This window comes from Phytophthora parasitica (genome assembly GCF_000247585.1).
Source record: "Phytophthora parasitica INRA-310 unplaced genomic scaffold supercont2.14, whole genome shotgun sequence".
NCBI lineage: Eukaryota > Oomycota > Peronosporomycetes > Peronosporales > Peronosporaceae > Phytophthora > Phytophthora nicotianae.
Window position 1 is genome coordinate 359,287 of NW_008649000.1, and position 27,689 is coordinate 386,975.

At 50.3% G+C, this 27,689-nt stretch overlaps 11 protein-coding genes across 15 annotated transcripts; 5 read left to right on the plus strand and 6 right to left on the minus strand.

Moving 5' to 3' along the window:
* Nucleotides 1-255: 255 nt before the first annotated feature.
* On the minus strand, nt 256-4,605 carry PPTG_08455 (hypothetical protein; the record flags this gene model as incomplete). The annotated part of the gene is made up of 1 exon (XM_008902548.1): nt 256-4,605. One exon carries the CDS (start codon nt 4,603-4,605, stop codon nt 256-258), a length of 4,350 nt encoding a protein of 1,449 aa, XP_008900796.1.
* A 250-nt stretch (nt 4,606-4,855) lies between these two features.
* Nucleotides 4,856-6,796, plus strand: PPTG_08456 (hypothetical protein). Of its 3 annotated transcripts, XM_008902549.1 has the most exons (7): nt 4,874-5,028; nt 5,105-5,149; nt 5,220-5,569; nt 5,628-5,778; nt 5,847-6,199; nt 6,284-6,314; nt 6,390-6,796. In XM_008902549.1, the coding sequence occupies exons 1-7, from the start codon at nt 4,894-4,896 to the stop codon at nt 6,750-6,752; spliced, it is 1,428 nt and encodes a 475-aa protein (XP_008900797.1). In that variant the 5' UTR covers nt 4,874-4,893; the 3' UTR covers nt 6,753-6,796. The 3 variants fall into 3 exon arrangements, with proteins under 3 accessions (XP_008900798.1, XP_008900797.1, XP_008900799.1); XM_008902550.1 differs by having other exon boundaries at nt 4,856-5,149; XM_008902551.1 differs by having other exon boundaries at nt 5,105-5,569.
* PPTG_08457 (hypothetical protein) lies at nt 6,712-8,200 on the minus strand. The gene has a single exon (XM_008902552.1). It carries the CDS (start codon nt 8,095-8,097, stop codon nt 6,862-6,864), a length of 1,236 nt encoding a protein of 411 aa, XP_008900800.1. The 5' UTR covers nt 8,098-8,200; the 3' UTR covers nt 6,712-6,861.
* A 645-nt stretch (nt 8,201-8,845) lies between these two features.
* On the minus strand, nt 8,846-9,766 carry PPTG_08458 (hypothetical protein; the record flags this gene model as incomplete). Its single annotated transcript, XM_008902553.1, has 1 exon — nt 8,846-9,766. The coding sequence occupies one exon, from the start codon at nt 9,764-9,766 to the stop codon at nt 9,014-9,016; it is 753 nt and encodes a 250-aa protein (XP_008900801.1). The 3' UTR covers nt 8,846-9,013.
* A 2,814-nt stretch (nt 9,767-12,580) lies between these two features.
* Nucleotides 12,581-14,779, plus strand: PPTG_08459 (hypothetical protein). Its single transcript, XM_008902554.1, has one exon. The coding sequence runs from the start codon at nt 12,629-12,631 to the stop codon at nt 14,288-14,290; it is 1,662 nt and encodes a 553-aa protein (XP_008900802.1). The 5' UTR covers nt 12,581-12,628; the 3' UTR covers nt 14,291-14,779.
* Nucleotides 14,312-15,926, minus strand: PPTG_08460 (hypothetical protein; the record flags this gene model as incomplete). The annotated part of the gene is made up of 2 exons (XM_008902555.1): nt 14,312-14,659; nt 14,714-15,926. The coding sequence occupies 2 exons, from the start codon at nt 15,924-15,926 to the stop codon at nt 14,442-14,444; spliced, it is 1,431 nt and encodes a 476-aa protein (XP_008900803.1). The 3' UTR covers nt 14,312-14,441.
* Nucleotides 15,927-16,077: 151 nt separating this feature from the next.
* On the plus strand, nt 16,078-20,246 carry PPTG_08461 (hypothetical protein). Its single transcript, XM_008902556.1, has 2 exons — nt 16,078-16,269; nt 16,376-20,246. The coding sequence occupies exons 1-2, from the start codon at nt 16,219-16,221 to the stop codon at nt 20,132-20,134; spliced, it is 3,810 nt and encodes a 1,269-aa protein (XP_008900804.1). The 5' UTR covers nt 16,078-16,218; the 3' UTR covers nt 20,135-20,246.
* Nucleotides 20,247-20,327: 81 nt separating this feature from the next.
* On the plus strand, nt 20,328-22,000 carry PPTG_08462 (hypothetical protein; the record flags this gene model as incomplete). The annotated part of the gene is made up of 4 exons (XM_008902557.1): nt 20,328-20,456; nt 20,513-20,677; nt 20,739-20,910; nt 21,011-22,000. 4 exons carry the CDS (start codon nt 20,328-20,330, stop codon nt 21,976-21,978), a joined length of 1,434 nt encoding a protein of 477 aa, XP_008900805.1. The 3' UTR covers nt 21,979-22,000.
* A 705-nt stretch (nt 22,001-22,705) lies between these two features.
* On the plus strand, nt 22,706-24,100 carry PPTG_08463 (hypothetical protein). Its single transcript, XM_008902558.1, has one exon. The coding sequence runs from the start codon at nt 22,762-22,764 to the stop codon at nt 23,800-23,802; it is 1,041 nt and encodes a 346-aa protein (XP_008900806.1). The 5' UTR covers nt 22,706-22,761; the 3' UTR covers nt 23,803-24,100.
* PPTG_08464 (hypothetical protein) lies at nt 24,003-25,426 on the minus strand. Of its 3 annotated transcripts, XM_008902559.1 has the most exons (7): nt 25,195-25,426; nt 25,075-25,133; nt 24,820-25,002; nt 24,719-24,756; nt 24,599-24,654; nt 24,456-24,517; nt 24,003-24,383 (listed from the first exon to the last, which is right to left on the minus strand). In XM_008902559.1, the coding sequence occupies exons 1-7, from the start codon at nt 25,280-25,282 to the stop codon at nt 24,168-24,170; spliced, it is 702 nt and encodes a 233-aa protein (XP_008900807.1). In that variant the 5' UTR covers nt 25,283-25,426; the 3' UTR covers nt 24,003-24,167. The 3 variants fall into 3 exon arrangements, with proteins under 3 accessions (XP_008900807.1, XP_008900809.1, XP_008900808.1); XM_008902561.1 differs by having other exon boundaries at nt 24,820-25,133; XM_008902560.1 differs by having other exon boundaries at nt 24,820-25,426.
* Nucleotides 25,328-27,073, minus strand: PPTG_08465 (tubulin alpha chain). Its single transcript, XM_008902562.1, has one exon. It carries the CDS (start codon nt 26,920-26,922, stop codon nt 25,564-25,566), a length of 1,359 nt encoding a protein of 452 aa, XP_008900810.1. The 5' UTR covers nt 26,923-27,073; the 3' UTR covers nt 25,328-25,563.
* Between the last annotated feature and the right edge of the window lie 616 nt (nt 27,074-27,689).

Here is a 27,689-nt window from a genome sequence, read left to right on the forward strand (position 1 = left end):
AAGCCAGCGAACCCAGACCACTTCGTCCTCGTTCTCGTCACCTATTGCAGTGATAGAAGCATCATGAAACGACCACATGTACGTCCCATATTTGGCCATAAGAATGCATGTCGTATTTGTAGTTTTAGAGCATAGAAAAATAAGCAGCACTACCCGGCTCAAAGCAGTAACCCGTCACGTGGTAACTAACTTCTAACAAAACTATCATAATAGGTACTGTGTTTCCTGTGATTCTGCTGATATAATCTAACCCAATTAACGATAGCGATCGTGGCGGTGTCTGCGCTTGCTTGAGCCAACATCAACCCACCAGTTAGCGTTCTTAGGGCCATGCTTGTCGTGGTATTTGGCTTCGTAGTCCAGAGTTTCGTCAATGTCAGCATGTCGACGACCTCGCTTCTCCTTGTCCGATTTACGTTTCGGCTTCTTACCATTCTTCAAATACCACATCTGCCACGATGAGTACCAATGCAGCCATGTCCAGTAATCCCCCCATTGCTCCTCTGTTACCAGGTGCTCTAGCCCTGGTGGAGCTATGGGGTGATGCCCATCAAGACCGAGTCGGGCGATGCACTCCTTTTCCATTCCAGGAGGCCACACAATCCCCTCTGGGAGCTTGTACGCTGCTTTGCTCGACCAGGTTTTGCTTTTCGATTTATCGTCTCTTTTCATTCGGACGCCTGGTTTGCTCCGCTTTGGTATGAGGTTCATACTTGGTGGAAGATAATGACTTCGACGAGTTGGTTCGAGCGTCGAAGTTCGAGACGTTTGACGGTGCGTTTTGGTTGACTGACGGGAACGTGAGCGGTGAGCTGACGAAGGGTGATGAGTTTCATCGGAGCTCTGCTCGTCTTGGGAGTCGGAATCGCTTTGGTCGGTGACATCGCTATTATCGCTGGAGTCGGTCGCGTAGTATCGTCGTTTGTCGTGGGATACCGCGTGTCGAGACGACTTGGATTGAGACGAAATCCGTTTACTGTCGTTTCGTGAACGAGCTTCCTGTCTGTCATCCAGAACCCGCTCAGACGGATGGTGTCGTGGATCTTGGAATCGTCTGTGTGGGGAGTCTGGACCATCCGATAGGTCTTCATCACTGAACGATTCATCGCTAGGAGCTTCTTCGCGTTCGTTGCGACTTGGACGCGACGTACGAGGTTTATCCTTTCTGGACGCTAACGCACGTTGACTGGTCTGCTCATAATCGGGAGATTTGTGTCGTCTTGTGCGAAGTTGTTCTTTGTGTTTTTTGCTGGAGCGCTGGGTATCATTCTCTATCGGTATGGAAAACGCGTCGTCGCTGTCCATTTCGCTATCATTGCCACTGTTATCGATTAAATCTTCGCTTGCATCACTGAAAGACTGTGAGTCGAACTCGCTGTCCTTTTGAGCTGGCGACGCATTCACATCCCGTCCTGTTGAACTCGACTTCAGTTCATGAGCTGCACCGCTAGTGTCAGTAGTCTTACGTGACGATCTCAGCGAGGTTTCCTGGTTGTCTCGTTTCGGTCTTGAGGTCTGCTCGACAGACTTGCTACCCTTAGGTTTGTTTAATCCCTCAATACCACGATTGTTTCGCTCATCATGAGCAGCCGCATCATGTGGTCTCCGGCGGGTGGATCGAAGCCCATCACTCCGAGTGTCACGAACGCCCTGAGCTTCTTCTTGTTGCTGCCCCATTTGTTCACGATTGGATCCTTTAGAGTGTGGCCGATAATGACCCCCCATTGAGTCCTTAATCTCGCTCGTCGAGTCATGAATCTCAGCGCGATCACTTGTTTTAGGCAGATTTTTTTCGTCACTTCGACTATGTACTCCTTCCAGAATATCAGCTTTAGTGTTGGGAGCGTTGTCCTCGTGTGGTCTCCCAAGGTCGCGATGGAGTTGTTCTTGCCTATTGCCCTCTAATCTCTCGTTCTTACTTGTTCTAGACGGTTGTACATTCGTCTTCGTGCTACGATCATCTTCGTCAAAGTCGTCTTTACCACTGCGAGAGTGACCACCTACCTGAAAACTTTCTTCAGCCTCGTGGCCACTATTACCTTGTTTTCTCCCTTGTTCGCGGCAGCGTCCTTCATCAGAGTATGAATCACGGTCATCTTGACGTTTTGTACTCTCATGCTTGTTTTCAACGTCGTCAAAGCCGCCTTTACCACTGCGAGGGTGACCAGCCTCCTGAAAGCTTTCTTTAGCGTTGTGGGCACTATCATCGCTGTGCCGACCTTCATAGTTTGAATCTCGGTTATCTCGAAGTTCTGTATCCTTATACTTCAATTCAGCAGATTCTTGAAATGCTGCACGCTTACTTGCCGTAGTCCGAAGATCACGTTCGAAATCACTCTGACCTTCGTCACTCGTCTGCTTTTGTTGTAGGTTTCTGGAACGATCCGCATTTTTCGACTGAATGTGGGGTGGCCTTCTAAGGCTATTGCTTGTGTCTACGGCATGGATCCCCTGATAATCACTGGCAGACTCAAGAGTGCTAGGCTTTAGTTCTCCTAGTTCCTCTCTAGGGGATGAAAATCGATACTCTTGTTCACGCAAGGTATCGTCATCGGTTTTACTTCTTGAACCCGCGTCTTGAGCCTTAACACGCTCACCGGTGGAATCAGCATCAGTTCGATCTTCGCCTTCATCGGAATTATCTTCTTCATGACGTAAATTTCCTCGTTCACCATCGGTGCTTTGCTGTGGCTTACCGGAGCGAAAAAGTTCTCCCAAAGATGTAGTTTCTGTTGTATCCTTGCTCTTATCGTTGTTTTCAGTAGTAGTAGCTTCTACTGTTGGTGCTGATCGCTTCGATACACTTTCGTGTGGTTGGCTAGTTGGAATCTGACGTGGTCGTCCCTGGTATTTCGCCGGTGGAACTTCAACAGAACCACCCGCCAGGTTTTGCTGACTGGGTTTGCTTTGCCTGGCTGGTTCGTTGGCCAATGACCCCTCCACATTGTGGGTTTCATTATCAGCATTGAGGGCCACCTCCGCAAATCTAACGTTGCTTGGTTTGTGTGATACATTTACATCTTTATCCTGAGCTTTGACTTGTGTTATGTTGTCATCATTGTCTCGCTCTTCTGCACGTTCATCATAGGTAGATCCTGATGTGTCCGATACTTTTTGATCCGCGAATGGCTGCTTGGTTTCATCCGATTTGAAGGAGGACTCCGGAACTTTACCAGTAGACTTACTGTCTTTTTCATCAGCCTCACCGTCAAGTGCACCTTTAAACGTAACTTCGATCTGTTTACCCTGGATTTTCACCTGCATGTCCCCCACTGCATGCGATATTTGAAGGAGCTTCTCTTGGAATTCAGATTTTTGAGCAGCATTACCGCCGATGTCTGACAGAGTTTGTTGTTTATCGATCGAATTTGGGTCGGCATCGGATAAACCGCGAGATGGATCGCCCACCACTTTAACCCCAGTTTCCTTACTTGCGTTTTGTTGACCTCGTTTTGGTTTCAACTTGTCCTCAGCGACGTCTTCCCTTTTAGTCCTGTGTCGACCCATTGGTGATACACGAGCATCGACGTTCATACTGGCGCCTAGACCAACGCCATCCTCCACCATTCCAGAGCTCCCTGAACTCGTCTCGAACATCACATCGGCCCTATCGTTCTCAACGGGTGTAGATTCGCGTAACTCGTTTGCTCCGCTCAAACGCTTCCCATTCCCACTCGCAGTAGATTTTCGTGCTGTTCCTTTTGGAGAAAGTTCAGGCGCCGAAGACGCTCGACCAATGTCCGGAGGCATCCTCCAATCTGCAACGCGAGCAGAAAATGCCGCCACATTCGCATCAGTTGAGAACGACGGCATAGTCGCTGGGTTTACTTTAGGTATATTCGACCTTCGCAACGCCGCTGCTTTGGCTGGACTGACACCGATTCCGATCTCATCGTCAAAGTCATCTGCGCTCCTACCAGCACCAAGTTTACCACCGGTAAACATACGTGCCTTCGACTTCGGTAGAACTTTCGATGCATCAAGTTGATCATCCGAGTCCAGTTCTGCAGCTTCCTGCTGCCGCATGGTCTTCTTCATTCGCCTGGCAGCAGAACTCGAAGATCTTGCCGACTTGCCCTTTACAGTCTTTGCTGAAAGTGGATCATCGGAATCCGAAAGAACCTCCGAACGCTCAACATTTCCGAGCAGATCTTCCACTTCTTGGAGTGGAGATTTCTGTCGTTTAGCTCTCTTGGCTCGCTTCTCTGCATCATCTAACGAGCTCAACAATTTATCTCTGGACGAGCGCAATTTTTCAGCTTCACGTCGGTACCGACGCGCCATCATCTCGATCGCAGCATCTGATGATGTTCCGGCTCGCAGGAAAGCTGAAGCTTGAGCGGAAGTGCGACGAGCTCTGTCGAATGAAGTAAACAATGGCGGTGGGATACCGCGACGTGGTGCCAGCCGTGCTTCTTGACGAGCACGACGCTCTGCACGCGTTTCACACAAAAAGTCCGTGCTGAGGTTGGCGTTGGCTGCAGCATACAAACGTTGCCATGCAAAGTACAGAGGGATCTCGTCTTCAGACGACAAGTCTCGACGACGTAGATACGCCCTCGCTTCACGCATTGCTGCCTCGTAGGACGGCAACGATCCATCCATCTTGTCGCTACGAGAGAGAACCAAATGTGGGGTGAAGCGTGGTTGTCAAAGTTGCATTCTCTTCATTTAGACAATTCGCAGCCATTATCCCACGCTCCAAATCAAGAGCTAGGCATGCATTTCATTCGCGCATGAGCGCATTCTCTTGTATTGTTGGAAAGCTTTTTGCTTGTTGTTTCTTCGCATGGCTCAAGATAGCTTCAACTTTAGAGTTGCCTTTCGGTGGTCGACATATTAACTTCACTGTAAATGATAATTTACGTTTGATCCTGAAAGGACTCATCAAAAATGGAAATTGAGAGCTCTGGTCCCAGCGTCGATGCAGGCTCCGAACACGACGACGCTGATGACTTTGACTATATCCACCACTCGGACGAAGAAGGGTGTGGTCTGGCCGACGCGTTCAAACAGTTTGAGGCGCAGGTGGCCGTTCGTTCACTCAAAACTCGCGCTCATAGATAAGTTAACCCGATTATTCTAATGAAGCCTACTGTTTCAGGCGGAAAAGCGTACACTGGAGCTGCTAAGGGCTACAGAGGAACAAGCAAGTGCTGCGTAGAGGCTGTCGGAGTCTTTGGTATACATTTTATTGATATTTGACGCTTGGTTTACAGCTTTTTCAGTTGCCGCTAGTGGATTCAACGCCTGCAAGTGGGGAGAACAAAGGAACAAATGCAGAGGAAGGGAGCGTTCCTGCGTATGTGTACATGAGCGACCAGTATCGGTTCAAGAGACCTCCACAATTCCAGCACTGGCAACAGAATTTCCAGTATTTGCAGGTCACGGGATCGAGGATGCTGGAAGGAGAGTCGATGGAGCATGTGCAGTTAATACCGATGGAATCGAAGGGGTCTGAAAGTATAAGTGGTGACATGAGTGAGATAAAGCTACAAGTGGAAGGTGTTTCTTGCTTAAAAGAGCCGACACCTGCGTCTAGAGAGAACTATGAGGAGATCATTCTGTGGTAAGTGTACTGTCCAAAACAATTCTGCCGTAAAGTTGCTAACACTCTATTTGCGTAGTGACGGTGTGATGGAAGAAGCACTAGAACACGACGAGAATACGGACGACGGGGAGGCTGATCTTGGAAATTTTTCTCCTAATACATCTTACGTTGAGGAAGTGTTGGATTCGCTAACGATGGACTGCTTTTCGTCAACTGTAGCTCCAATGGTAGGGGATTTTCCATTCTTAGTAAGTGGGTTATAGTGTTGCGACTCTAACTTGTGTGTCGTTGCTAGTTAACTTCGCTTTATAAGACCATGCTGGAGAAACAACAACATCGTGTTAGATCTGCTCGAGAAGAGAGAGAGGCTGCTGCAAATCGTACCATCGAAGAGCAAATAGCGATTGACAAGGCGCGACAGCTACGACTGGAACAGGAAGCACTAGAAGAAGCTGCTCGCATGGAGGAAATGGAGAGGAAACGACAAGAGGAAGAACGTAAAGAGAATGAGAGACGAGAGCTGCTGAAGAAACAACAACTGGAGGAAAATGACGAAGAAGAGGTGAAGATCAAGACGTTGGCATACTCGCATATGCGTGAATGGTACCAACCCAATAAAAAGTGCTTCTCGCATCGTGGACGCCAGTTGTGAGTTGCAATCAGGCTGTGATTTTTTTTTACTATGTCTGACATTTTTTTTATTGTTTTTTTTTTGATCGAAATTTTAATCAGGACGTATCTAAAGCCTGTTCTTCAGACCAAGGTGCTACACAAATCTCAGCACTTGCCTATTCGTTCACCGTGTTAATCACTCTTACCATCGTTTTGGATAAACCAGGAAGCTGAAGACATTTCAATGCCAGAAATTCAAGAGCGTCTACCACCACCAAATTCAGATCGCAAACGCACCAGACAATCCAATGTCCTCAAGAAGCCACGCTCAATAGTGCAGAAGCCTCAGCCTGAATGGGTAACTGGCGGTGCCTTAACTAACGACAAGCTGTGCGATATCTCGTGGGTGAAGAAGATCGCTCGCCCTCCAGTCAATCCGCCACCTTCTCCGACTCGATCTCGTCGACGTCGCAAGAATGAAAACCAGAAAGACGACGCAGTAGTCCAGCTGCCAATTATCCCAAAGCCTGAAGCGAAGGCATCGAATGCTACAACGAAGTCTACTCCAGTTCGACATTCAACGCGTTAGAAATATTGTCAAAATTGTCAATGGAGCCAATTTTTTAGAAATCAGCAGAATTGTTTTTGATAAGCACAGATAACTACACTTCCCTCCTTCTGGCCAAGTCTTTAGTAGCCTATGGCTCGCGCTCGAAGACAGCAGCAGCGCCCATGCCCGTACCGATGCACATCGAGATGACTCCATAGCGTTGGTTTTTCCGTTTGAGCTGGTACAGCAGCGTCGACATCTGACGAGCTCCCGTGCAGCCCAGAGGGTGGCCAAGAGCAATAGCACCACCCTTGGGATTAACCTTCTCAATAGGAATACCCAACTTCTCAACGCAGTACGTGGCCTGGCTGGCGAACGCCTCGTTGATCTCAAACACGTCGATCTGGTCCTGACGCAGGCCGGCCTTCTGCAGAGCCTCCGGGATGGCGTAGGCCGGGCCAATGCCCATTAGAGCGGGGGGCACACCGGCCACAGCGTACGACACAAAGCGGCCGAGGATCGGCAGACCCATCTGCTTGGCCACCGAGCGGCGCATGAGCAGCACGGCAGCGGCGCCGTCACTGACCTGGCTCGAGTTACCGGCCGTGGTGGAGCCGCCCTCCTTGAAGGCCGGCCGCAGCTTGGCCAGCTTCTCGACCGTCGTGCCAGCTCGCACACCATCGTCCTGGGAGATGATGACCGATTTCTCATTGCCGTCCTTGTCCTTAATAACAGTGGACACAGGCGTGATCTCCTCCTTGAACCAACCGTTGGCCTGGGCCGCGGCCGCCTTGGCGTGCGAAAGGGCCGCCAGCTCGTCCTGCTTCGTGCGCGAAATGCCGTACTTCTCGGCCACATTCTCGCTCGTAATGCCCATGGGCACAGTGCAGTCCATAGCGTCCTGCACCTGTCCAACGCGTTCCCAGTTGACGGTCGGCGGGTCTTTGCCGATTCCGGACAGTGACATACACTCGACGCCGGCCGCGATGCCGATGTCATAGTAGCCAGCCTTGATGGCGGCCGTGACGTTGGCCACGGCCTGCAGGCCGGAGCTGCATTGGCGGTTGATTACATGCAGCGGCACAGTGTGCGGGATGCCCGCGGCCAGCTGGGCCATACGGGCCATGCCGGCGCCAGCGCCGGGTTGCAGCACGTTGCCCACCACGATGTCGCCCACGAGCTTGAAGTCCACCTTGGCCTGCTTGAGGACGGCCTGAAGCACGTGGCCCAGCAACACGTCGGGCGTGGTGTCCTTGAAGCCGCCGCGACGAGCCTTGGTGATGGGCGTGCGCAGCGCCGACACGATGACCACGTCTTCCTCGGGCGTCACGGGCGCGGGCGAGCCGTTGGCCACGTGCGAGCGGATGCGGTTGATGCGGTCCATACTGGAGGAGGTGAAGGAAGAGAGCGCGGAAGGCGGACAGATCCGAAATGCCAGCTCAAGATGCCGCTTCACGTCAGTGTCGGAAATGCTGCATCAACATTGCAGAATCTTCAAGTGAAATGTAAATTGGGGCTTAATTTGATGGCTATGTTTTCTCAGAATTGGTTTCTTGATATCACGAATGTTATGAGCTAAGTACGACTACGAATAAGCTGACACATATACGAATAATAATTATTAAAGGTTTCAGACCAACGATGACGTCGACTTCTGTAGCGTGTTGATCTTCAAAGCAAGCTTCACATAATGAGGAAAGATTGGTGACGGCTACGACCGCCAAGTTCGTGTCGACGTTTACTTTCCTGTACCGGAAGCCAGCCCTGCTGCGTTAGTAGATCAAGTGACTTTTGGCCGATCCGGCTGAGTAGTGTAACAACACGCTACTGGGTCTACTTTAATACATATGAGCGCTCAACAATGTGCTCAACCTCAGCGAGATGTTCGAGGGTAGCGAACTAAAGGAGCCACCAAGTGTCGACATTTGTAGGTATTAAAAAATTCGAGGACGACAAGACCCGGTGCTGGTGGAGCATCGCGCGATCAAGATGGAGAAGGGTCTGCAACTGGTCCGGATTGTCAACACACTGACGTTTCCTGATTACTCTAAGGTGAAGAAGAATACCTGCCAGAGCCAAGATAGAAGTAATTGCATATAACTACAGACACTCATGTTGCAACAACAGGTATAGCCAGCATCTTTTTCAGTTTTTTTTTTTTTTAGCTCCAACAGACATGCATTATCAAGAACATATCTAACATGTTAATACATTCTTCATAATGCATTAAAATGAAGTTCTACTGCTCTACACCTAGGCGGACGAGAAGGAGTCCGGTAGTTTCTGAGACGGGTCAGTTGTCATTTGTACTTGCCCAATTCTTGTTGAAGCAGAGTGAGTTCTTTTCCAAAGATTCGCTCCAGCCCTTTCAATGTAAGCGGTTCATTTTTCAGTCTCTGTCTTTCCTTCAGGATGATCTCGGCGAAGTATTTGTAGTCCACGTGCTTCTTCAGAGCGTCACCTTTTAAAGTCAATCCCGGTTTGCCGGGCACAGTCAATCCCAGCAATATTTTCACGTCCTCCTCTCCCCACTTTGATTTGGCCAAAATAAGCGTTCTCGCCACCATTTCCACTTCCGGAACCTCTCTAGAGATCACCACTGCGTTCCGAAAATTCGAGGCCCGCGAGTATTCAATTTTCATCTGGTCAAACCTAGTCACGTAACGCGCGTAGATCTGGAAATTATCGCTGCCAATGATTCCCGCGAGGTCGGACGCTTTGGTAAGCTTCCCGAAGCCCAGTTCCGTCCAGACACGATAAGTGGAGGTATCCTTTTGAAGACGCTTGCTGAGTCGAATGTCCAAAGCCATTTTGGCGAATTTTTCATAAAACTTGTAGTTCTTGTGAGCCGTAAGAGCTGGACCGCTTAGTCCGTCCAGGTGTAGCTTCTTCATGACTGCGTCGTCGGCCTGCCTGGTTTCCAACCAGTATAGCACTTTAATGTTCTTTCCCAGTGTACTCCAGAAGCCCCTTTCTGCAGCGGTTTCGTTTTCCGCTTCAATGATGTGATCACTCTTCAGCAAACGCCTTTGGTCAGCAACAATCGTTGACATCTTGGGAGATCTAGCTGCCAAAATGGCATTGCTACAGACGAAGAGAACAATTAATGTGGCGACAAGAGCTTGTGTTGGACGCATGGTTGGTCGGAGTTAGGGAGTGAATCGCGCAATGACAACCTTTCGAAAGGAACGCAACCTTCTATCAACATGAGCATCACAAAATTTGGCAGTTGGGTTAATTCAGTTGTTCAAGTATCCAAAACTTGCCACCTCAATGGCTATTACAATACGTTGAGTTTGCCATAAACCGAATGTGTGCTGGCAAACCCGGAAATGTACTGATAATTGTAAACATACCCCTATCCTAGAGTTTGTGCGGCCCAGAATCGCCCCGGCATACAGAAGAACTTAACCCAAGCCCGGTTATTGCCCATTACTTTAAGCGCATTTATTTGGTATGTCACGGTCATACATAGCTTTCTTATGCCTGGATTAGTTAGCAACTAATTAATGATTTGTCGCTAGTACTAGACAGGTTAAAAGGGTTAACCCATTCAGTATGTCTGATTCGGAGGTGCTTGAAGCCCTGTAAGACTACACCGTGATTATCATTGGTCGAAATTTCAAAGATGATCGTCGTTGAGATTTGATCGAAGATAGGCCACACAAACCTGTTCAATTATGTCACATTAAAATATTACAAAGCCGTGCTTCGCACGGAAGATCTCTGGATTTTATGCGACTAAGCATTGTGTCGTCATGGGCATATGTTACATGTAGTGCACTCAGATAGATTACATATTCTCAACTCCGACTGACCAGTGCTCGTGTCTGGTAGATAAAGCATACTAACGTTAATGCCTTCTCATCTTCAGTTTTACTGGCACATGTAGGTAGTTTAATCCAATAAGTAAAGAGTTCTGGAAAGGGAGGCCGTTAACACTAAGCTGCAAAAAGCAAACGAACTTACTATCAGTGAAAAAAATGTATGGTTAACCTCAACAAACCACTCGGATATTGATAAACCCATGCTTAAATTATGGTAGTTCCTTTTGTTAGGCCATAGAGTTTTATACAAGAGTTGGAGAGGAGGAAATGCATCTGCAAATGTAGAAAGCTCCTAAGGTCAAAGTCAACTATAGGAAACCTTATTATTATTATTATTAGTGTTGCATTTGTTCAATACTATAGTCGAGTACTTCAGCGCTCGAGGGAACACTGCCAGTCGGCGTCTACGAGATCGAAAATCTCCCAGTTATACTACCCAATACATAAGGCAACGCTGTTTGAGAACAGCTAGTCCAAGATGGTCATCAGAAAACTATTATTAGGCGTAGCCAACAGAATCTACAGATTATCTCTGAACACCGAACAGGTTAACCTTATGATGTTCAGCGTAAGGCGCCGAGGAACTCGGTGAAGTATATACGGATACCGGATGCAATTATCTAACTTGGTGAGACTTGGATGAATCATCCACTGTGGGCAGAAGTGGATGGTATAACTGACTGACGTCGTACAGTAAGCCCAGAGCACATAATAAGACCTTAAAGCGTGTCAAAAAGCACAAACGCTGAGATTTTCTTCGCAGCATGAGCGCAGCGATCGGCTTAGCGAAGCCGATCGCTGTGCTCATAACTTTGCATAGCTTTTCTTCAGCAACGGCTTCACTGGTACAGGTCGTTGTCGCCCTGTGCGGTTCTATTTCACGGTAGCAGGGAAATTCGAGGCATTATTGAAGCCGAAAAGCTGCAAGGCCACGTTGAAAGAGTATTTTTTTTCCATCGAAAGCGCTGAGGTTTTCCAATACTTTGAGACCTTGAATAATATTTAGTCCTCCCGACACGAAGACAAGGGATCAAGTAATAGTTATTTTAAATTAATAAATGTATTAAAATACATGTATGCAGGTCCTTAAAATACTATACTACATAAATCTTAGCTACCTTACCTCACAAAATTATGCTTTGGCACAATTCCGAACTGCTCTCGTCTTACCTGATTTTTTTCCCGTGAAACTGCTATTTTTGTGTGGTAGCAAAGAAACAAAATTCTCATTGGTCAAAAATCACCAGGGACGACATCACGGAAGATGTGAGCAAAATACAAACTTTCTCAATGCAGTAAATGAACTGATTTATTGATATAGTAAGTTTTCTCTCAGCTTAAATCTTCCACGTGGTGGTTCTGAATGAGCACACGTGCTATATACATCGTTGTTCTTAAGTCGGGCGATGTGCTCTTGAAAGAGTTCTCTTTTTGCTGTACGCGGGTCTTGATAGTCTTTTTAGAAAGTACTTCACATTACTGCTTTCGTTTTGGTCTTCGTTTATAGCCAACACAGCTTCCTCATTCGTGGTACTTTCCATCAGGAGGGATCAATTGTTTGACTTTCCAGCATAGATATCGTTTCTTTATCGGTATTAAGAGATCGGTTTGCATATAGATCACTATTCGGATTTGAGCTTGAGTGCGGTTTATCTGTGTTCGCGCCTCTTGTACTCTCAGTCACCGCTCGTTCCACTTGTTCTGGGGCAAAATCTTCTTCATGAGACGAGAGGATTACTTGGCAAATGCTTAGATGGTTCTAAGTTGCCTCAGTTTTGTTTCGAGGTGTGAAATCTGGTATTTTTGTGTTAGCAAAAATTCTTCAAATAGAAAAAAAAACGCTGTTTTTCTGTTAAGCATTTTATTTTGTGAGGCACGGTAATCAAATCGTTTTAGTCTCTGGTTTTCGCCTATCAGAGGAATATAACGATTTGATTGGTTAAAACAAATTGCAGTTGGCCATGGCAGTTCTAATGTCATACACGGTACAGCTTTCAAGTGCCACACCACATGTACACGTTTCTCTACCACACCCGACTTTAAATATCGGCATAAACAAACGTGAAGGAAGCGCTTTGAGCATCGGGGATGAGTTCGGAGCATGTGAACGGACTGTTGGCCGCGGCCACGGCCACGGCGGCCATGGCCTCCCTCGCCCTGTTGCAGAAGAAACGCGCGGCCGCCTACGACCCCAAGAACCGCAAGAGCATTGGCCAGCGCCGACCAAGCGCAAACGGCGCGGCCATGAACGGATCCGGCAACGGTCATACTCACCTGGCCATGGTGCAGAACGGCCGCGTACTGGCCGACCCGGCTGAGGGTTACGAGCTCTTCCCCATCGACTTCTCCATGCACGTGCAGATCCGCCAGAACGTCGTGCACAAGTTCCTGCAGATCCACCCTGAGGCCAAAAGCAGCGCGGCCGCCATCCTGCTGCACGGCGGCGTCGAGGTGGACCGCTATGACACGGACATTCAGTACAATTTCCACCAGGAGAGCTTCTTCCAATATCTCTTCGGTGTGCGCGAGCCTGGATGCGCGGGCCTCGTGGACCTGGCCACGCGTAAGGCTGTGCTGTTCGTGCCGCGTCTGAGCGACGAGTGGGAGCTCTGGTGCGGCGACCGAAAGCCACTGGCTTACTTCAAGGCGCACTACAAGGTGGACGAGGTCTTCTACATGGACGAGATGGCGGCCGTGCTGGCCGATAAGCTCAAGGCCAAGAAGCTGTACGTGTTGCACGGTAAGAACACGGACAGCGGTCTGGAGACGACCACGACGTCGACTTTCGAAGGTATTGAGAAGTTCGAGGTAGATAAGGCAGCGCTACACCCAGTGCTGGTGGAGTGCCGTGTGATCAAGACGGAGAAGGAGTTGGAGCTGCTTCGCTTTGTCAACAAACTCTCGTCTCGCGCGCATATTAACGTGATGAAGAACATCCGTCCGGGCAAGATGGAGTTCCACGCCGAGAGTGACTTTTTGCACTATGTGTACAGTAATGGAGGCGCTCGTTTCCATGCGTACACTTGCATTTGCGGTAGTGGCCACAACGCCTCGGCGCTGCACTATGGCCATGCCGGAGCGCCGAATGACAAGCTCCTTGAAGATGGTGACCTGTTCCTCAACGACATGGGTGGAGAGCTACATGGCTACACGTCGGACATCACGTGCTCGTGGCCCGTGAACGGCGTGTTCTCCTCAGACCAACGCATGGTCTACGAAGGCGTGCTCAAGGCCCACGACGCCGTCATGACGGCCATCAAGCCTGGAGTTAGCTACGTGGACATGCACTTGCTGTCGCATCGTGTGCTGACGCAGCATCTTCTTGAGTACGGACTGTTCCAGAATGGCACGGTGGACGAGCTGATGGACCACGAGATCTCGGCGTACTTCTACCCTCACGGTCTGGGCCACATGATGGGCCTGGACACTCACGATGTTGGCGGCATCCCCATCGGCTACGAGCGCTCCACGAAGAAGATCCTGGCCAAACTGCGTTGTGTGCGTAACTTGGAGAAGAACATGGTGCTGACAGTGGAGCCGGGCTGCTACTTCATTGAGGCCCAGATCCAGGCAGTGCTGGCCAACCCTGTTACGGCCAAGTTCGTTAACCAGGAGATGCTGTCTCGCTTCCGTGGCACGGGCGGAGTCAGAATTGAATCGGATGTCGTAGTTACCGCTACGGGCGTCGAGTGCATGAGCAAAGTGCCTCGAACCGTGGAGGAGATTGAAGCCACCATGCAGAAAGCGTAACTGGGTTTAGCTGCACTGACCTGAAGGAATTGGAGGCCGTTAGGCGTTAAGGTGCATGTTTGACTGGCTGCTGCATTGCAAAAATCTACTTGGGAAACACAAAAGTCGCTTGTTGGTCGTGCGTACCGGATGCAGTGACTACTAGTGAGGTCTACAACCCCATCATCTCCAAAAACTGAAGGGTTGTAGGGAAGGTTGTTCTCTTCCTTAGCTTACGCCTCTTGCCTGGCTCCATTTCGCTCGATCCCTCCGAGTCAGACGACTCTGTTTTGTCTCTTTGATCGGTGTTTGCAAAAGTTCTTGCTCGCTTCGTCACGTTCTTGTTTGCAGCCTTCCACATCTTGTCAAACTGACACTCAAACGCAGACACTTGAGAGTAGAGCGTTAAGAAAGCATTAACTTCTCCAGCATACAGATTCTTACCGATTGATCCAGTCTGGACGATAGTGTAGTCCATGTTGAGTTCCTGTAGATCGCTTTTCATCCAGCTTTGCGAGCCTTGCACGAGGATCTGACCGTCAAAAAGCGCGATTTTCCACTCGAACTTCTCTGTGCTATGGCACATCTCGACACCGGCCTCCAAAAGCTCTTTGACCCATGCAAGTCCTCCGTTGCAAGCCTTGAAATCAATAAAGAGCTGGGCGACAACGCCTCGACCAACAGCGGCACCTAGCTCCCTGATCATTTCATCATGATTCAAGGTATCCACCCCAATCTTGATTGTCTTTGTAGCCTCCTTGGTGTACTTAACCAACTCGTTTTCTCCACGAGTGTCACTACTGAACCAGTAGTCGACGACGGTGGTGGTCTGCTTAAAAGTTGCAGTAGGAATGCCCACAATATCTGCAGAATTCGGATTGACACGACGAATTGCTGTCAAGTCCACAAAGTTGGACGCTTGCGTTGGGTGAGAGTGGTGGCTGATGGTCGGTGTGGGTTGTTTGGGCTTGACTAATGTATCTCTGCTGCCAATACCAAACGTCGACGGGTCTTCAGCTGATAAACTGGTGTCAGTAATCGGCGAGTTTGCTGCAAAACACGGCGAAACCAGCAATGAATCGTCAGAGGATTGAGATGATACGGTATCAAGTGTAGTTCGGATAGTCATGCCAGCGATGTCAGGCGTGAGTGAGTTCGAAACTAGCGAGCCGACACTGCACGTGAAGAGCGGCAATGCTAGTGATGCTGAAGATTTTGGAGGTGAATTGGCGTTAGTCGGAACAAAAGTTTTTGCAGGCTTACGTTTGTGTTTTCTCGCCATGGTGGCAATGGCGGCGTCATTCGCGATACCGAGCACGCGCGAGTCTGCAACACGATGACTGTCCGTTGATCGAGACTCGACCCTGGTTGCCTCTGCAGAAGCGGCAGTTGAGTCGTTGACCATCGCAGAATTTTCCCTGGTCCTGAGTAACACGGTGGGGATAGCAGCCTCGAGCGTAGGAATATCTTGGACTAGTGGAGCTGCAGTCTCCAACGGAAACGCAACTGTTGTAGATGCTGGGATTGCTGTGACGCTGGAATTCCGCGTCGTTGCGGTCTGACGCTTGGACTTGGGTTTGCGCACGACGGTGGCCAGCGCGGCAAGGACGGCGTCACTACCGACGCCAAGCATGGGCACGCCTTCGCCAGGTTCCATTGCGTTTGTTGGCAACAACTAGAGAAATGAAAACTGAATCAACAAACTGCAAATTATCTGGCGTCGCTCGTGGTTGAAGTCTAATGTAGCCATCCATGTACATTGCTGTTGATATTTGGTGTGCAGTACACACATTATATTACCTGTTTAAATCGATACTATTTGCGTCCGCGCCCGCATACCAAAATTCATACCATCGCCTTGTCCTCGGGCTTGTGGCAGTGCGTGAAGAAGTCTCTTGCCACTCTTTGAGCTTCTGGGTGAACCTTCTCGTCACGTTAGGCTTCTCAAAATGGAGCGAGCACGGTCCGCTCCGACGCTCACGACCAATTGCTTCGCGCTTGTACGTCGCCAACCCAGAGTGATGGTTCCCCTTGCATTCGGACCCTCTAACTTTATGCTTTGTCGGAAATGACGTACTAACCTGCCTCTCATACTTTATCACATAGTGCGAGCTACTGTCTCTGCAATGGCACGTGTACAGCGTCGCGCCAGTAGAAGAAACAGGCAAGAAGAAGACGAACTCCAAGAAGGCAGCCAAGTCCGGGCCCAAGCAGACCGAAGACGCGGCTCTGTCGATCTTTCACCAACGTCTACAGCAGCGCAACGCTGTGTGTGTCCTCAACGAGGCCAAACAGAAGGAGGAGGACACTACACCGCCCTCCTCCGAGCTCTGGGTGTTCATAGTCAACGGTATGCAAAGTGCAGTTCCTGTTGAGCCTCCCACAGGCGTCTGTGAGACCGCCACAGGCTCCTGGTCGGACTCTACAACGTCTCTTGATAAGACTATTCAGAAGCAGTTTTTCGCTGCTCTGGGCTCCGTTTTGAGCAAGAAATTAGTCGCCCAGGAGGAGTTTATACTGACCGACGACGGATTCTACGAGCCTAACGATGCCAAGTTCGTTTTCCGCTGTCCATCGCTGACCAAGCTGAACCATGTGGAAGTGTACCTTGAGGAGGAGATCCCAGTGCCGGTTTTTCAGTTGCATTTTCAGTTGTTTGAGCCGAGTCATTTACTGACTGTGACGCTGGATGTGGTGAGGAGAGATGGCGCATTGACGTCGCTTGGTGACGAATTGGGGGACCCGAGGTGCTCGTGGGAGCGACTTATGGGTCTACCGTCACAAAAAGACCACTCGGTGGTGGATGTGTGGCATCTGAAGGACGGTTTGGTGCCGCGTATAGTTGCTGAGACCAAGTATACGGATGTGTCGCCCTGGTTCCGTGCTGTCTCGAAGCGGAGGCATAGGCGGAGGATGGATGATAGCGACGGCAGTGGACACGAAGACGAGGTGAAGAAGGATGAGAACGAAGAAGACGCAGAGGAAGAAGAGGAAGACAATAACCAGGAAGCAGAGGTGGAAACGGACGAATTGCTGCGACGTCCTGTGGCCACTGGAGCAGCCAAAGCCAAACGAAAGCGTGAGAGCGCCGACTCCACAGAGAACGACGAGTCTTTTGCTCCTGTGTCTCCAGACACTCACGTTAATACGCCTGATGCTACTGGCCCGATCATCCGGATGACACTTCCTCATGACGACGAGCTGCAGTTGCATGTAGACTCTGAAGTTCGGCGCTTTAAACGGCGGCGAAGAGGCTACAAAGTGAAGGCTGGCAAGGATACAACGTTTTCCTTGACATTTGGACCAGTCAAAGCCAATGGAACTGGCCCAAATATCAAAACCGAGCCGTCAGTGCTCAGTAATAATGGCGTGAAGGGACCTGCACTGAACCCTGCCCAACTCTTCTCCATGGCGAGGGCATCTCTGTCGAAATCCGAGCCCACAATCACTAGACCGAAGCATGATACCAAGCCTCTGAGTGTGGCTGTATCTCTAGTGGAGTCGCTCTCTCATAACGAGCAACAGGAGGCGCTGGATGGTCGACCTGTGAAGACCCATCCTTTGTTACAGGCATTGCAAGACTACGTCGACGATGAAGCCAAGATGATGGAGGAACGTTTGACTGCAAGTGTATCGGCCAAAGTCAAGTTCTTGCCCAACGCAGAGGCGTTTATGCCGCCCCCACTTCGAGCGACTGTAGGTCGCCTCTCAATAAACCGGGCAACTGCTGAGCAGCTGCGTCTACGTCTGTACTCGGACCGCTTCAAGTTCTGGAGATCCGAGTATACAAAGCTGCAGTACCCGAAGAATCGCCAGCAGAAGAAAGAACAACGGCGTCGTCTCCTGCTCGACTTTGACGAAGCTGCGTTCGAAGAACAAGCGCGCCAGGAATCGCTGAGATTATGGAGCGATTCCGATTGCTTCAAGCTGCGCGACGCCGAACTTTCACTTGGAATTCAGATGTCAGCGTCCGATGCGATGGTGACGTGGCGACAAGAGCCGAACGGGACTGAAACGTGGTCTGCACACTCGAATCTCCAGGTCACAACGGCAAATTCTGCGGAGAAGGACGAGGTGGCGGACCGCGTGCAGCCATATATACAGAGTCTGATTTTGCTGCTGAAAAAGAGGGACAAGAACGAAAGCGACGTTAGAAAAGCCGGACGTGATCGACGATGGATGAGCTTTGAGGACTACACGCAAGCTCCGACGAAGACGAGCGACGTGAGGAGAATAGAACGCGTCCGGGTGGAAGAACCAAGAATTTGTGTGTCCACGCTGGAGTCGAGCTACCATGTCGAACCCGCTATCATTTCGGAATATTTATTGCGCGATCTGCATCCAGTAGCGGCGCCTAAACCAGTGGACTACGTGATCGTCTGTCCGCAGTCTCCATCACAGTGGCTCGCATCCCTCGCGCTCTCGTACTTCACGTGCTTTCGCAGCATGTACGCACAATGCCACATGGGCGATTTGGCCCCAATCGATCTGAGCTCGGTGGAAGGAAATCACTATGCGAACGTGGACGCTTCCAACGGACTGTTACTTGTGGACTGCGCGGAGAGTATGAAGGACCCTTTCGCTAATTTCCGCGCCGCTGGGAAAGTTTTAAACCCTGTGCTGTCGTCCGGTGCGATCAAAAAGACACAAGCTTTTTCCAGATCAGCCGTGGGTAATGTGGTGTATTTAGTGGCTCCGTTCCGTCGAAGCGATGTGAAGCACAAAATGTGGGCGTTGGGTGCTTTTTCGAGTGGGTTATTTGGAACGCAAAGCATCGCTGAAGTCAACGGGTGGAAAGACAGTGTGACGATAGAGATGGTATACTTGGACGACTTGTATGAAGTGGAGGTGAACCCAAGTCCGTTCATGCTGATGCCCAACTGCTTCGGTCTGTACGACCGTGTGTGTGAGAACGTGAACCTTAAACCGGTCGATGGGGGTTCCAGTGGTGCAGGACGATCACGTTTCCTTTGCGAGAGGCTGTATCACTTGGCAGATTGGCGGACAGATGCGTCTACTGTCGATCAGGAAGGTGAAAAGGAGCTGTCATACGTTTATGGAGGATATTTACTCTCAGAAGATCGAAAGTGGATCGCATGTAGCTGTACTGATGCGGTTGGCTCCGTTCTTGAAACATACATGATCTCGGTAAAAGAAGACGATAAGGGACTGGAAAGCGCGCTAGTTGAGATGATGCTGAAGATGCTCCAGTTTTTCTCGCTCTTCGGTGACAAGAGTGTGCTCGTGGTCACACGACTGACCTTGTCTGGTGCTTCTATGGACGATCAAGAGCAGTCAGCGTGGGAGCAATTGCGGTCCAATCGGTTGGAGACGTTGATACCTTCAGCGTATAGGCCGCTACTATCGTGCGTTTTACTCGTACAACTTACAGCGGCGTCGTACGATGAGGTGCAGTTACGCGAAGATCCGTCCTCAACGGCGCTGTACGTGTCCGACAATCTCGGATTCGCCGTAATTACTCCTCGGGAGAACACAGCAGCTCGTGATAGTAGCCGCGCTGTGTATTTTACAGGCAGCGATGCATGGAAGACCACCACTTTATTACACGGCCAACACACACTGGCTCGGAAGCGGGAGGCGAGAGTACTCAAGGTGACTCTGGTGCATATATTATTGGAGGAGGACACCGCTTCCAAGGACGGCGAAGTGACAGAGTCAGCGTCGCCCAGTATGATGACTGCTATCTTGAGAGATTTCCACGCGCAGTCGTATTTGACGATGCACCCGATCACGATGGAGAGACAGTCGCCACTGCCTCACCACCTCGCAGCGATCTCGAAAATTAGCCGTGAGTTGCAGGTACTGGAGACCCAATTGACAACAGACCCCTTGCAGATGCGGTAATTAAATGGAGTGAACACTTTACAGCCGACAGGTTCATTACGCGGCTCAGTGAGATAATGTATTGCCGTCTTAATACAACTAGATTGTGTGAGTGCATTCGATAACTTTTTCAACTGTAGAGTATTATTTTTATATCGAGACGTTAGCGTATTTTTAGTGACTTGCGTGTCTGAAAATACACACAGCAACGCATATGGGCTGTAAAGGAGAATGTAGCAGTTATTTGCCGCGTGTTGCCGCTATCGGCGGCGTAATTGAACACCGTGAAGTGATCTTCATGCCTGCGAGAGGCAGTAAAGGTGCCAAACCGGCAGGGCGAAAGGTAAATTCTGTTCGGAGCTTCTGTTAAATTCAACGTGCTTAATGATTTGTGTGCAGCCTGGCAGTCCTGAAGACAGCACGGCTAAGTTCCGCAACAAGATTCTGGGGTTAAGCGCCGTTGCAGAGCAGAATTCAGCAGTTCCTCCCTTTGATGAGCACGGCAATGCTACCGAACAGAAGGACATCGTGACCCAGATGAATGAGGAGCTTGCTAGGAGACAGGTTTGTCAATGTTAGACTACATCCTCTAGGTATCATTTCTTACACAAACTTTGGTATGCAGGAGAGCTACGTACGACGAGAACGGCAGTACAAGGTTCGGATTAATGAGCTGGAGGCTTTGCTCTCAGATTCTCGAGCAAAAAAGAGTAAAGAGAACACGTTAGATGCCTCGATGGATCGTGTGCGCGCAATGCATCGAAGCATTCTCGATAGTGTGGATCAAGTACAAGACCGTACCAGCAAAATTTTGCAAGGCAAGTATGTGATGTTGGCGGTTTTGCCATTTGAATATTTGACAATGGAACTGATTTTTTTTGTGTGTTTATCAAATAGAGCAGGAAAAAGATCTTCTGCGAGCTTTTCGAGCACGACTATATAGTGTCCAGGAGGAGCTTGAATCCGAGAAAAACAAGACTGACGATGGTGCTTCCGCGTGGATTGAAAAGAGCAAGCAACTCGAGACGGAAGTGGAGTGGACGAAGGAGCTGGCGGATCGACTTGACCGGTTAAACCAGAGCTTGACACGGGAAAATCAGCGGTTAAAGACGCAATTCTCTACACAAGAGAACGATCGCGAATTTCTCGTCAAACAACTCGTGACTGTCAAGAAGGACAACGTGTCACTTCGAACAGAACTGGAAACTCTACGGCAGCAGTTAGATCAGCTACGAGAATCAGGGCAACAGCAACAGCAACACCATCACTCACAGTCGCAATCGTTATTTGCCACAGCATCCACCAGTTCTCTGCCGAAAGTTCATTACCGAGATTCAGCGACTAGTCTTGCGTTGGCACAACGTCCCAACACGGCAGGAGTCGGCACCTTAGCAATGGCATCGGACAGTGACAACCGGTACAAGGAGATTATCAAACGTTTGAAGCGGTTGTTGGAAGTGGAAAGAAGGAATTTGCAGCAAGTGAGGACAGCGTATAAACTCGAGCTGCAAAACCACACAGAGCTCGAAATGATCCTGAAGGAGTGCGTTCAAGACATTCGCGGTGACATTTCGCACGTCTCGCAGCTTCCGCTCGTAATGCCGTCGCACAGCAGTGGCAGTTTGTTAGGCAGCCCGCAGCACGGTCGACAATCTGAGTGCCGCTTGAGCTCTTCGGAGCGGCAACGACTGGTTGAGAAGCTGCTGGAGAAAGAGCAACTACTGAACTTGCTGACGGCCAAGGCGTTCCCTGTTCGCAACGGCAAGCGTCGAGGTGACCCGCTGATCATAGGAGAAGCGGTTTCACCAGACGAAGTTGCCAAGCTGCTTTCAGACGTATCGAATTACAGCGATGGAAGGCACTAAGTAACGAAAGTGTAGCGACTGCAGATGAACACGAAATGGGAACATCACTGTGCCAAACAACGGACGAGGTGTCCTCACGCAGAGTTTTTTAGATAAAAAAAAATTGCAGGATAACACAACTCAAACGTTTGGCACAAGTTGAAGTTGATGCATAAAGCCGGAATTGCGATCACCGGAGGAATGCTCATCAGCAAAGTTTTTTTTTTTCGGGCATGGTTGACAATTACGACGGAAGCAAAGGCAAAACACATCGTGGCCTGGATTGGGCGGAGCTGCAGGCAAACTATATCAACAATAAATAGCGGCAAAAAAAATGGTTGGTGGTGGCAAAGCCAAAGGGATTTTATCGGATACTATTTGCGTCCTTTCAAGATCGCAATCATAAATCACCGTCTGCGTTGAAGTTGATTGTGCGAAACGGTGCGCAACGCTCTTCCTACTCGTTTGCTAAGGAGAGCGAATGTCATCTTCTTTCTGGTCTCACTTTTGCCACGCCGCACTTGTTCTCGCAAGTTTTTCCGTTGAAGCGCAGCCAGAAATTCCGTGACAACTTATCAAGTGAACGTTGCCCTTGGCAACGGTGAGTTCAGCCTTCACCGTTTCGCTCCCGCTGTTGTAGGCTCCGCCTGTTTTCCAGAAAATCGCGGTATACAATCTTCCATATTGAAACGTGGAATTTGCGTGTTTCGCCTTGCGATCTTTCTACCGTCGCCAGTGTTGGTTCTCATTCCCAATCGAGCTCTCTCGTGCACAAGCGAAACAATCCATACACCAAGGTTGCCAATGTTGCAACATTCGGAATCTCTAGCACCTCTCAATCTGCAACTCGTTGCCAGCCTCGAGGACGTGTACATGCAAAGTCCCGTCATGAGCGATGGCCACGCCGCACGGGCCCACGCGGCCAGGAAGAGCGCCTTCCTGTCCATGTCTCCGGCCTGCAACTTCGAGGCCTTCAGTCTGCACTTCCACCTGCCACTCAAGGTAGCGGCCGAAAAGTTTGGAGTCCGGGCCACGGCCTTCAAGAAACGCTGTCGAGCCATCGGTATTCGACACTGGCCGTACCGCAAGGTACGCAGTCTCAAGCGATCGCTTCAGGAGCTCAATCGCTGCAAGGAACAGGCCCCGCTCAGTGACAAGCAACAGGCCCAGTACGCCACATTTAAGCGCCAATTGGACAAACTCATGGCCCCGGAGACCTACGGGCTAGATCCATCGGGCCGTCTCGGGCCACAACACCAGCAGTTGTTGGCCTGCGATGACGACGATGAGGACGTCGAATCTGAGAACGACAACGACTCACTGGCGTCCCAAAGTCCGCGATTCGGCTCCGAGCTGAGCTTTTATGACTGCACAGTCAGCCCGACCGACGGAGACGCCAAGACGTTGGGCGACGTCATCCCGGCGGGGTCTACTCACCTTCGGATCCGTAGAAGTCAGGTGATGCACTTGCCACCGGCCCATTTGTCATTCTTTGACCGAGGCCTCAAGAGCGAGGAGTTCAACGAGGCCTACTACGCTCAACCGCAGTTTTACAGCCACTTCGACGTTTTTGCCAAGTCCAGTTCGGACAGAGCTGCCGATCTCATTATGAAGGCTTCACCCACCGGCCACAAGAAGGCGTTCGTCGAGGATTATCCTCCCAGTGGCTTTGATAGCGCAGATCTTGATTTCCTGCCTTCGGAAACCAAGTACGCTGACGTACGATCTTTGAATGACGTGGACGAGGAGTTCACAGCCCATGCGAGCCAAGTGGACTACAGTAGTGAGAGGTTCTTTGACGACGTGTTCTTGCAAATCTCGCCGGACTACGGCTGCTTGGTGTAACTTGGTTTTATCAGCTTTGGATCGAGGCTTTTGGAGCGTCAGTTAGCTATCCTATCACGCTGTCAATTGATCCAGAACCTTGCTTGATCGCTCATCGACCGCGACAATCATGGAAACTGCACTCGTTTTGCCGCGGATAGCATTTTAGGTATCAAGAACCAGAAGAGTCTAGCAAATGTCCAATATGTGGTGGCAAGCGTAACAGCCAAACAAAATTTACGTGTATTTCTACGAGACGCTTTAGTTGAACGGGATGTGCTTCTCTTTTTTTTTTTTACTAAATTAAATGTTGCTTCCTTGGAGTTAAAATGTCGAATAACCTGCCATCCCCTTATTTTCTCATTCTTTCTCAGATGGTAGGTTGGTTATCCACTACCGGAAGCAGAGGTGCTCGAATTTGGCAAGATGCCCAGGTAGTCCTTCTTGTTGCGCGGGTACCATTTGTAGTACGAAACCAGTACGATGGCGAGGGCGAGGGCCAATATTACCAACAACAGCAAAATTCGACTGGTAATAGCCTTGCACGCCATGGATCGGATGTAGCCCTTTGCCTCGTCAGTGTCTTCTTGCATTTGTTGCACCTATTTGCAAAAGCAACAAAGGCATTGCGTCAGACCCAGTTCAATAACACCACATAAGTGTGAGTAGCTTACATTGAGCTCGGTATGTTCAAGTTGATTGCGTTGCTGCAGCAAGTTGTTGGCAACATTTTCCGCTGCATTTAAAGAGGACGGATGATGAGTTAACCGTTAGCATTTTTTTTTTTTTCAGAACTTGGAAGAAAATACACTCGTACCGATGGCTTCTGTGTGCGCGAGGGTACGCTGCGCTTCATCCAAATGACGTCCATTTCTAGCAAAGAAAAGCATTGTTAAGTCGCACTACTCTCATCTGTTGAGGACTTAAAGGCTCTAACCTGTCGATACGTTCGACGCAGCGTTCCATTTGCTCTTTCTGTAAGAACACAAGCGTGTGAATTATCCAAATTACTTACCAAAACCAACACTCGAGGCTTACCGTGGTGGCATCTTTCCAGGAGTCGGAAGATTTTCCGGCACGAGCGTCGCCCACCAAGATTTCCTTCTCCAAAGCAGTCTTCAAACCGGTCCATTTGGTTTGACAGTTGCGCACTTGCTCCATCATTTTCCTTTTCACTGCAGGGGTCGAACCATTCTTCGCTTCGTTCTCCAAAATGCGAATCTACCAACACATGTGCCACAAACGTCAACTATGGTCACCACAAACAGCTTGAGTGTGAGCATTGACTCGTACGTATCGTTCGACTTCATCAACGCAGGTTTTCGCGGTCACAACGAGCTCCTCGCGCTTGGCTACAAAGAAAATTTACATTTAGCCGTTGCCTGCCACACTGTTATGGAAACATCATTTTACCTGGATCCGAAGCGCGCGAATACTCGTCGATAGCCTTGAGTGCCTCTTCTCGGGCATGTTCATAGTCTTCAAGATACGCGTCGAACATGATGTCCAAGTGCCTGCTTGCTCGGCTGGAGAGCAATGAACATGATGGGTTTGGACACTGTCGACAAGGTTATTATGGGACGAGTTCAAAACACACCGTCCCGCACGGAAAAACACTCTGAAAATAGAAACTTTGGCACCAATTGTCACTGCAATTTTTTCAGCTTATCTTGCAAAGGCAACTTTGGTCTCTAAAATTCCTCTAACGCATAGGAATGTCATGCATCCCATACTTCGCTAGGTTTAGACACCATTGTCAAGTGGAACAAGCTTGCGAGACGCTTAGTATTCCTCACCGAACTCCTCGTCTTCGGCCTCACCCTCGGCCGTCTCGGCCGACACCTCCTCGTAGTCCTTCTCCAGAGCAGCGAGGTCCTCACGAGCCTCCGAGAACTCGCCCTCCTCCATTCCCTCGCCCACGAACCAGTGGACGAACGCACGCTTGGCGTACATCAGGTCGAACTTGTGGTCGATGCGGGAGAACACCTCAGCAATGGCGCTGGTGTTCGAGATCATGGCCACCGCACGCTGCACGCGCGCCAGGTCGCCACCAGGCACAACCGCCGGAGGCTGGTAGTTGATACCGCACTTGAAACCGGTCGGGCACCAGTCGACGAATTGAATAGTACGCTTGGTCTTGATGGTGGCCACAGCGGCATTCACATCCTTCGGGACGACGTCACCGCGGTACATGAGGCACGTGGCCATGTACTTGCCGTGACGAGGGTCGCACTTGGCCATCATGGAGGTCGGCTCGAAGGCGCTGTTAGTGATCTCGGCCACCGACAGCTGCTCGTGGTAGGCCTTCTCAGCCGAGATAACCGGAGCATACGAGCTGAGCATGAAGTGGATACGCGGGTACGGCACCAGGTTGGTCTGAAACTCGGTGATATCCACATTCAGCGAGCCATCGAAACGCAGCGACGTGGTGAGCGACGAGATGACTTGAGCAATGAGACGGTTCAGGTTCGTGTACGTCGGGCGCTCAATGTCGAGAGAGCGACGGCAAATGTCGTAGATGGCCTCGTTGTCCAGCATAATCGCAACATCCGTGTGCTCCAGCAGCGAGTGCGTGGACAGCACAGAGTTGTAGGGCTCCACAACAGCCGACGACACGAGAGGCGACGGGTAGATAGTGAAGCCGAGCTTGCTCTTACGGCCGTAGTCGACCGACAGACGCTCGAGTAGCAGCGAACCCAGACCCGAACCGGTACCGCCACCGACGGCGTTGAACACCATGAAGCCCTGAAGCCCCGTACAGGCGTCGGCTAGCTTACGGACGCGGTCCAGGACGAGGTCCACGACCTCCTTTCCGATCGTGTAGTGGCCACGCGCGTAGTTGTTGGCCGCGTCTTCCTTGCCCGAGATGATCTGCTCCGGGTGGTACAGCTGACGGTAGGTGCCCGTGCGGACTTCGTCACACACTGTGGGCTCCAAGTCCACGAACACGGCACGCGGCACGTGCTTGCCCGAGCCTGTCTCGGAGAAGAAAGTAGAGAACGAGTCGTCTCCCATGGCGCTGGAGTCGCTGGGGATCTGGCCATCGGGCTGGATGCCGTGCTCGAGGCAGTAGAGCTCCCAGCAGGCGTTACCGACCTGGATGCCGCCCTGGCCGAGGTGGATGGAGAGGATTTCACGCATGTTGCAAGTTGGGACGTGGCTCCGAGGCAACTGGAAACGTTGTGAGGGCGTTTGCAGTCGAGTTGGAGAATGAGGGAGAAGCGGGAAAGGGAGTGGTGGCGCGCGGGGTTTGAATGTTTGAAAAAGAATTTTGACGAATGGAAAGGCATCGTGACAGAATTTTGCCCAATGGCAATTGCGTGTCATGTATCTCCTAACCGCGCCAACACCCTGTCGCTCCTGGAAGGCAATTTGCAGCGCAAAGATGTTAGTTGTGAGCATGGTCACTTGGTCTGCGCTGCAGACTCTGCTAGGTAGTCATCTAGCTCCTCAATGTAGTGAGTTATCCAGAGATATTGCCTTTACTCCAGCGTGCTGGTAGAGGTTAACACGGCACCACGTTGTGAACAATTGTCTGTTTGTCGTTGTCAGGGTGGACAGCTGAGTTGCTCCTACACTACGTGTACTGCTCTAATTCGTAATATGAATTTTCGTATGGAGAGTCGCAGCTGGCAAGTGGCCAGTGGCAAGTCTGAAAGGTAGCCGCCAAGTGAAGCATTGCACTATGAAATGAGTGACCGTAGCACCAAAGCATTTCCTGGTCGCTTGGATCGTCAACTAAGCTAGCCCAACCAGTAGTGCTCTCGACGCGAGTCACTTCGCGTCCTGACCGCCGAACTTGGCCGATGAAATAGGCGCAAATACTTGTAGCCAGGTTTAGCACAGTGCATTCCGATGGGGCTAAGATGGCGAGCTTCCTCGCCCAGATGCTGACGTCCATGCGGAAT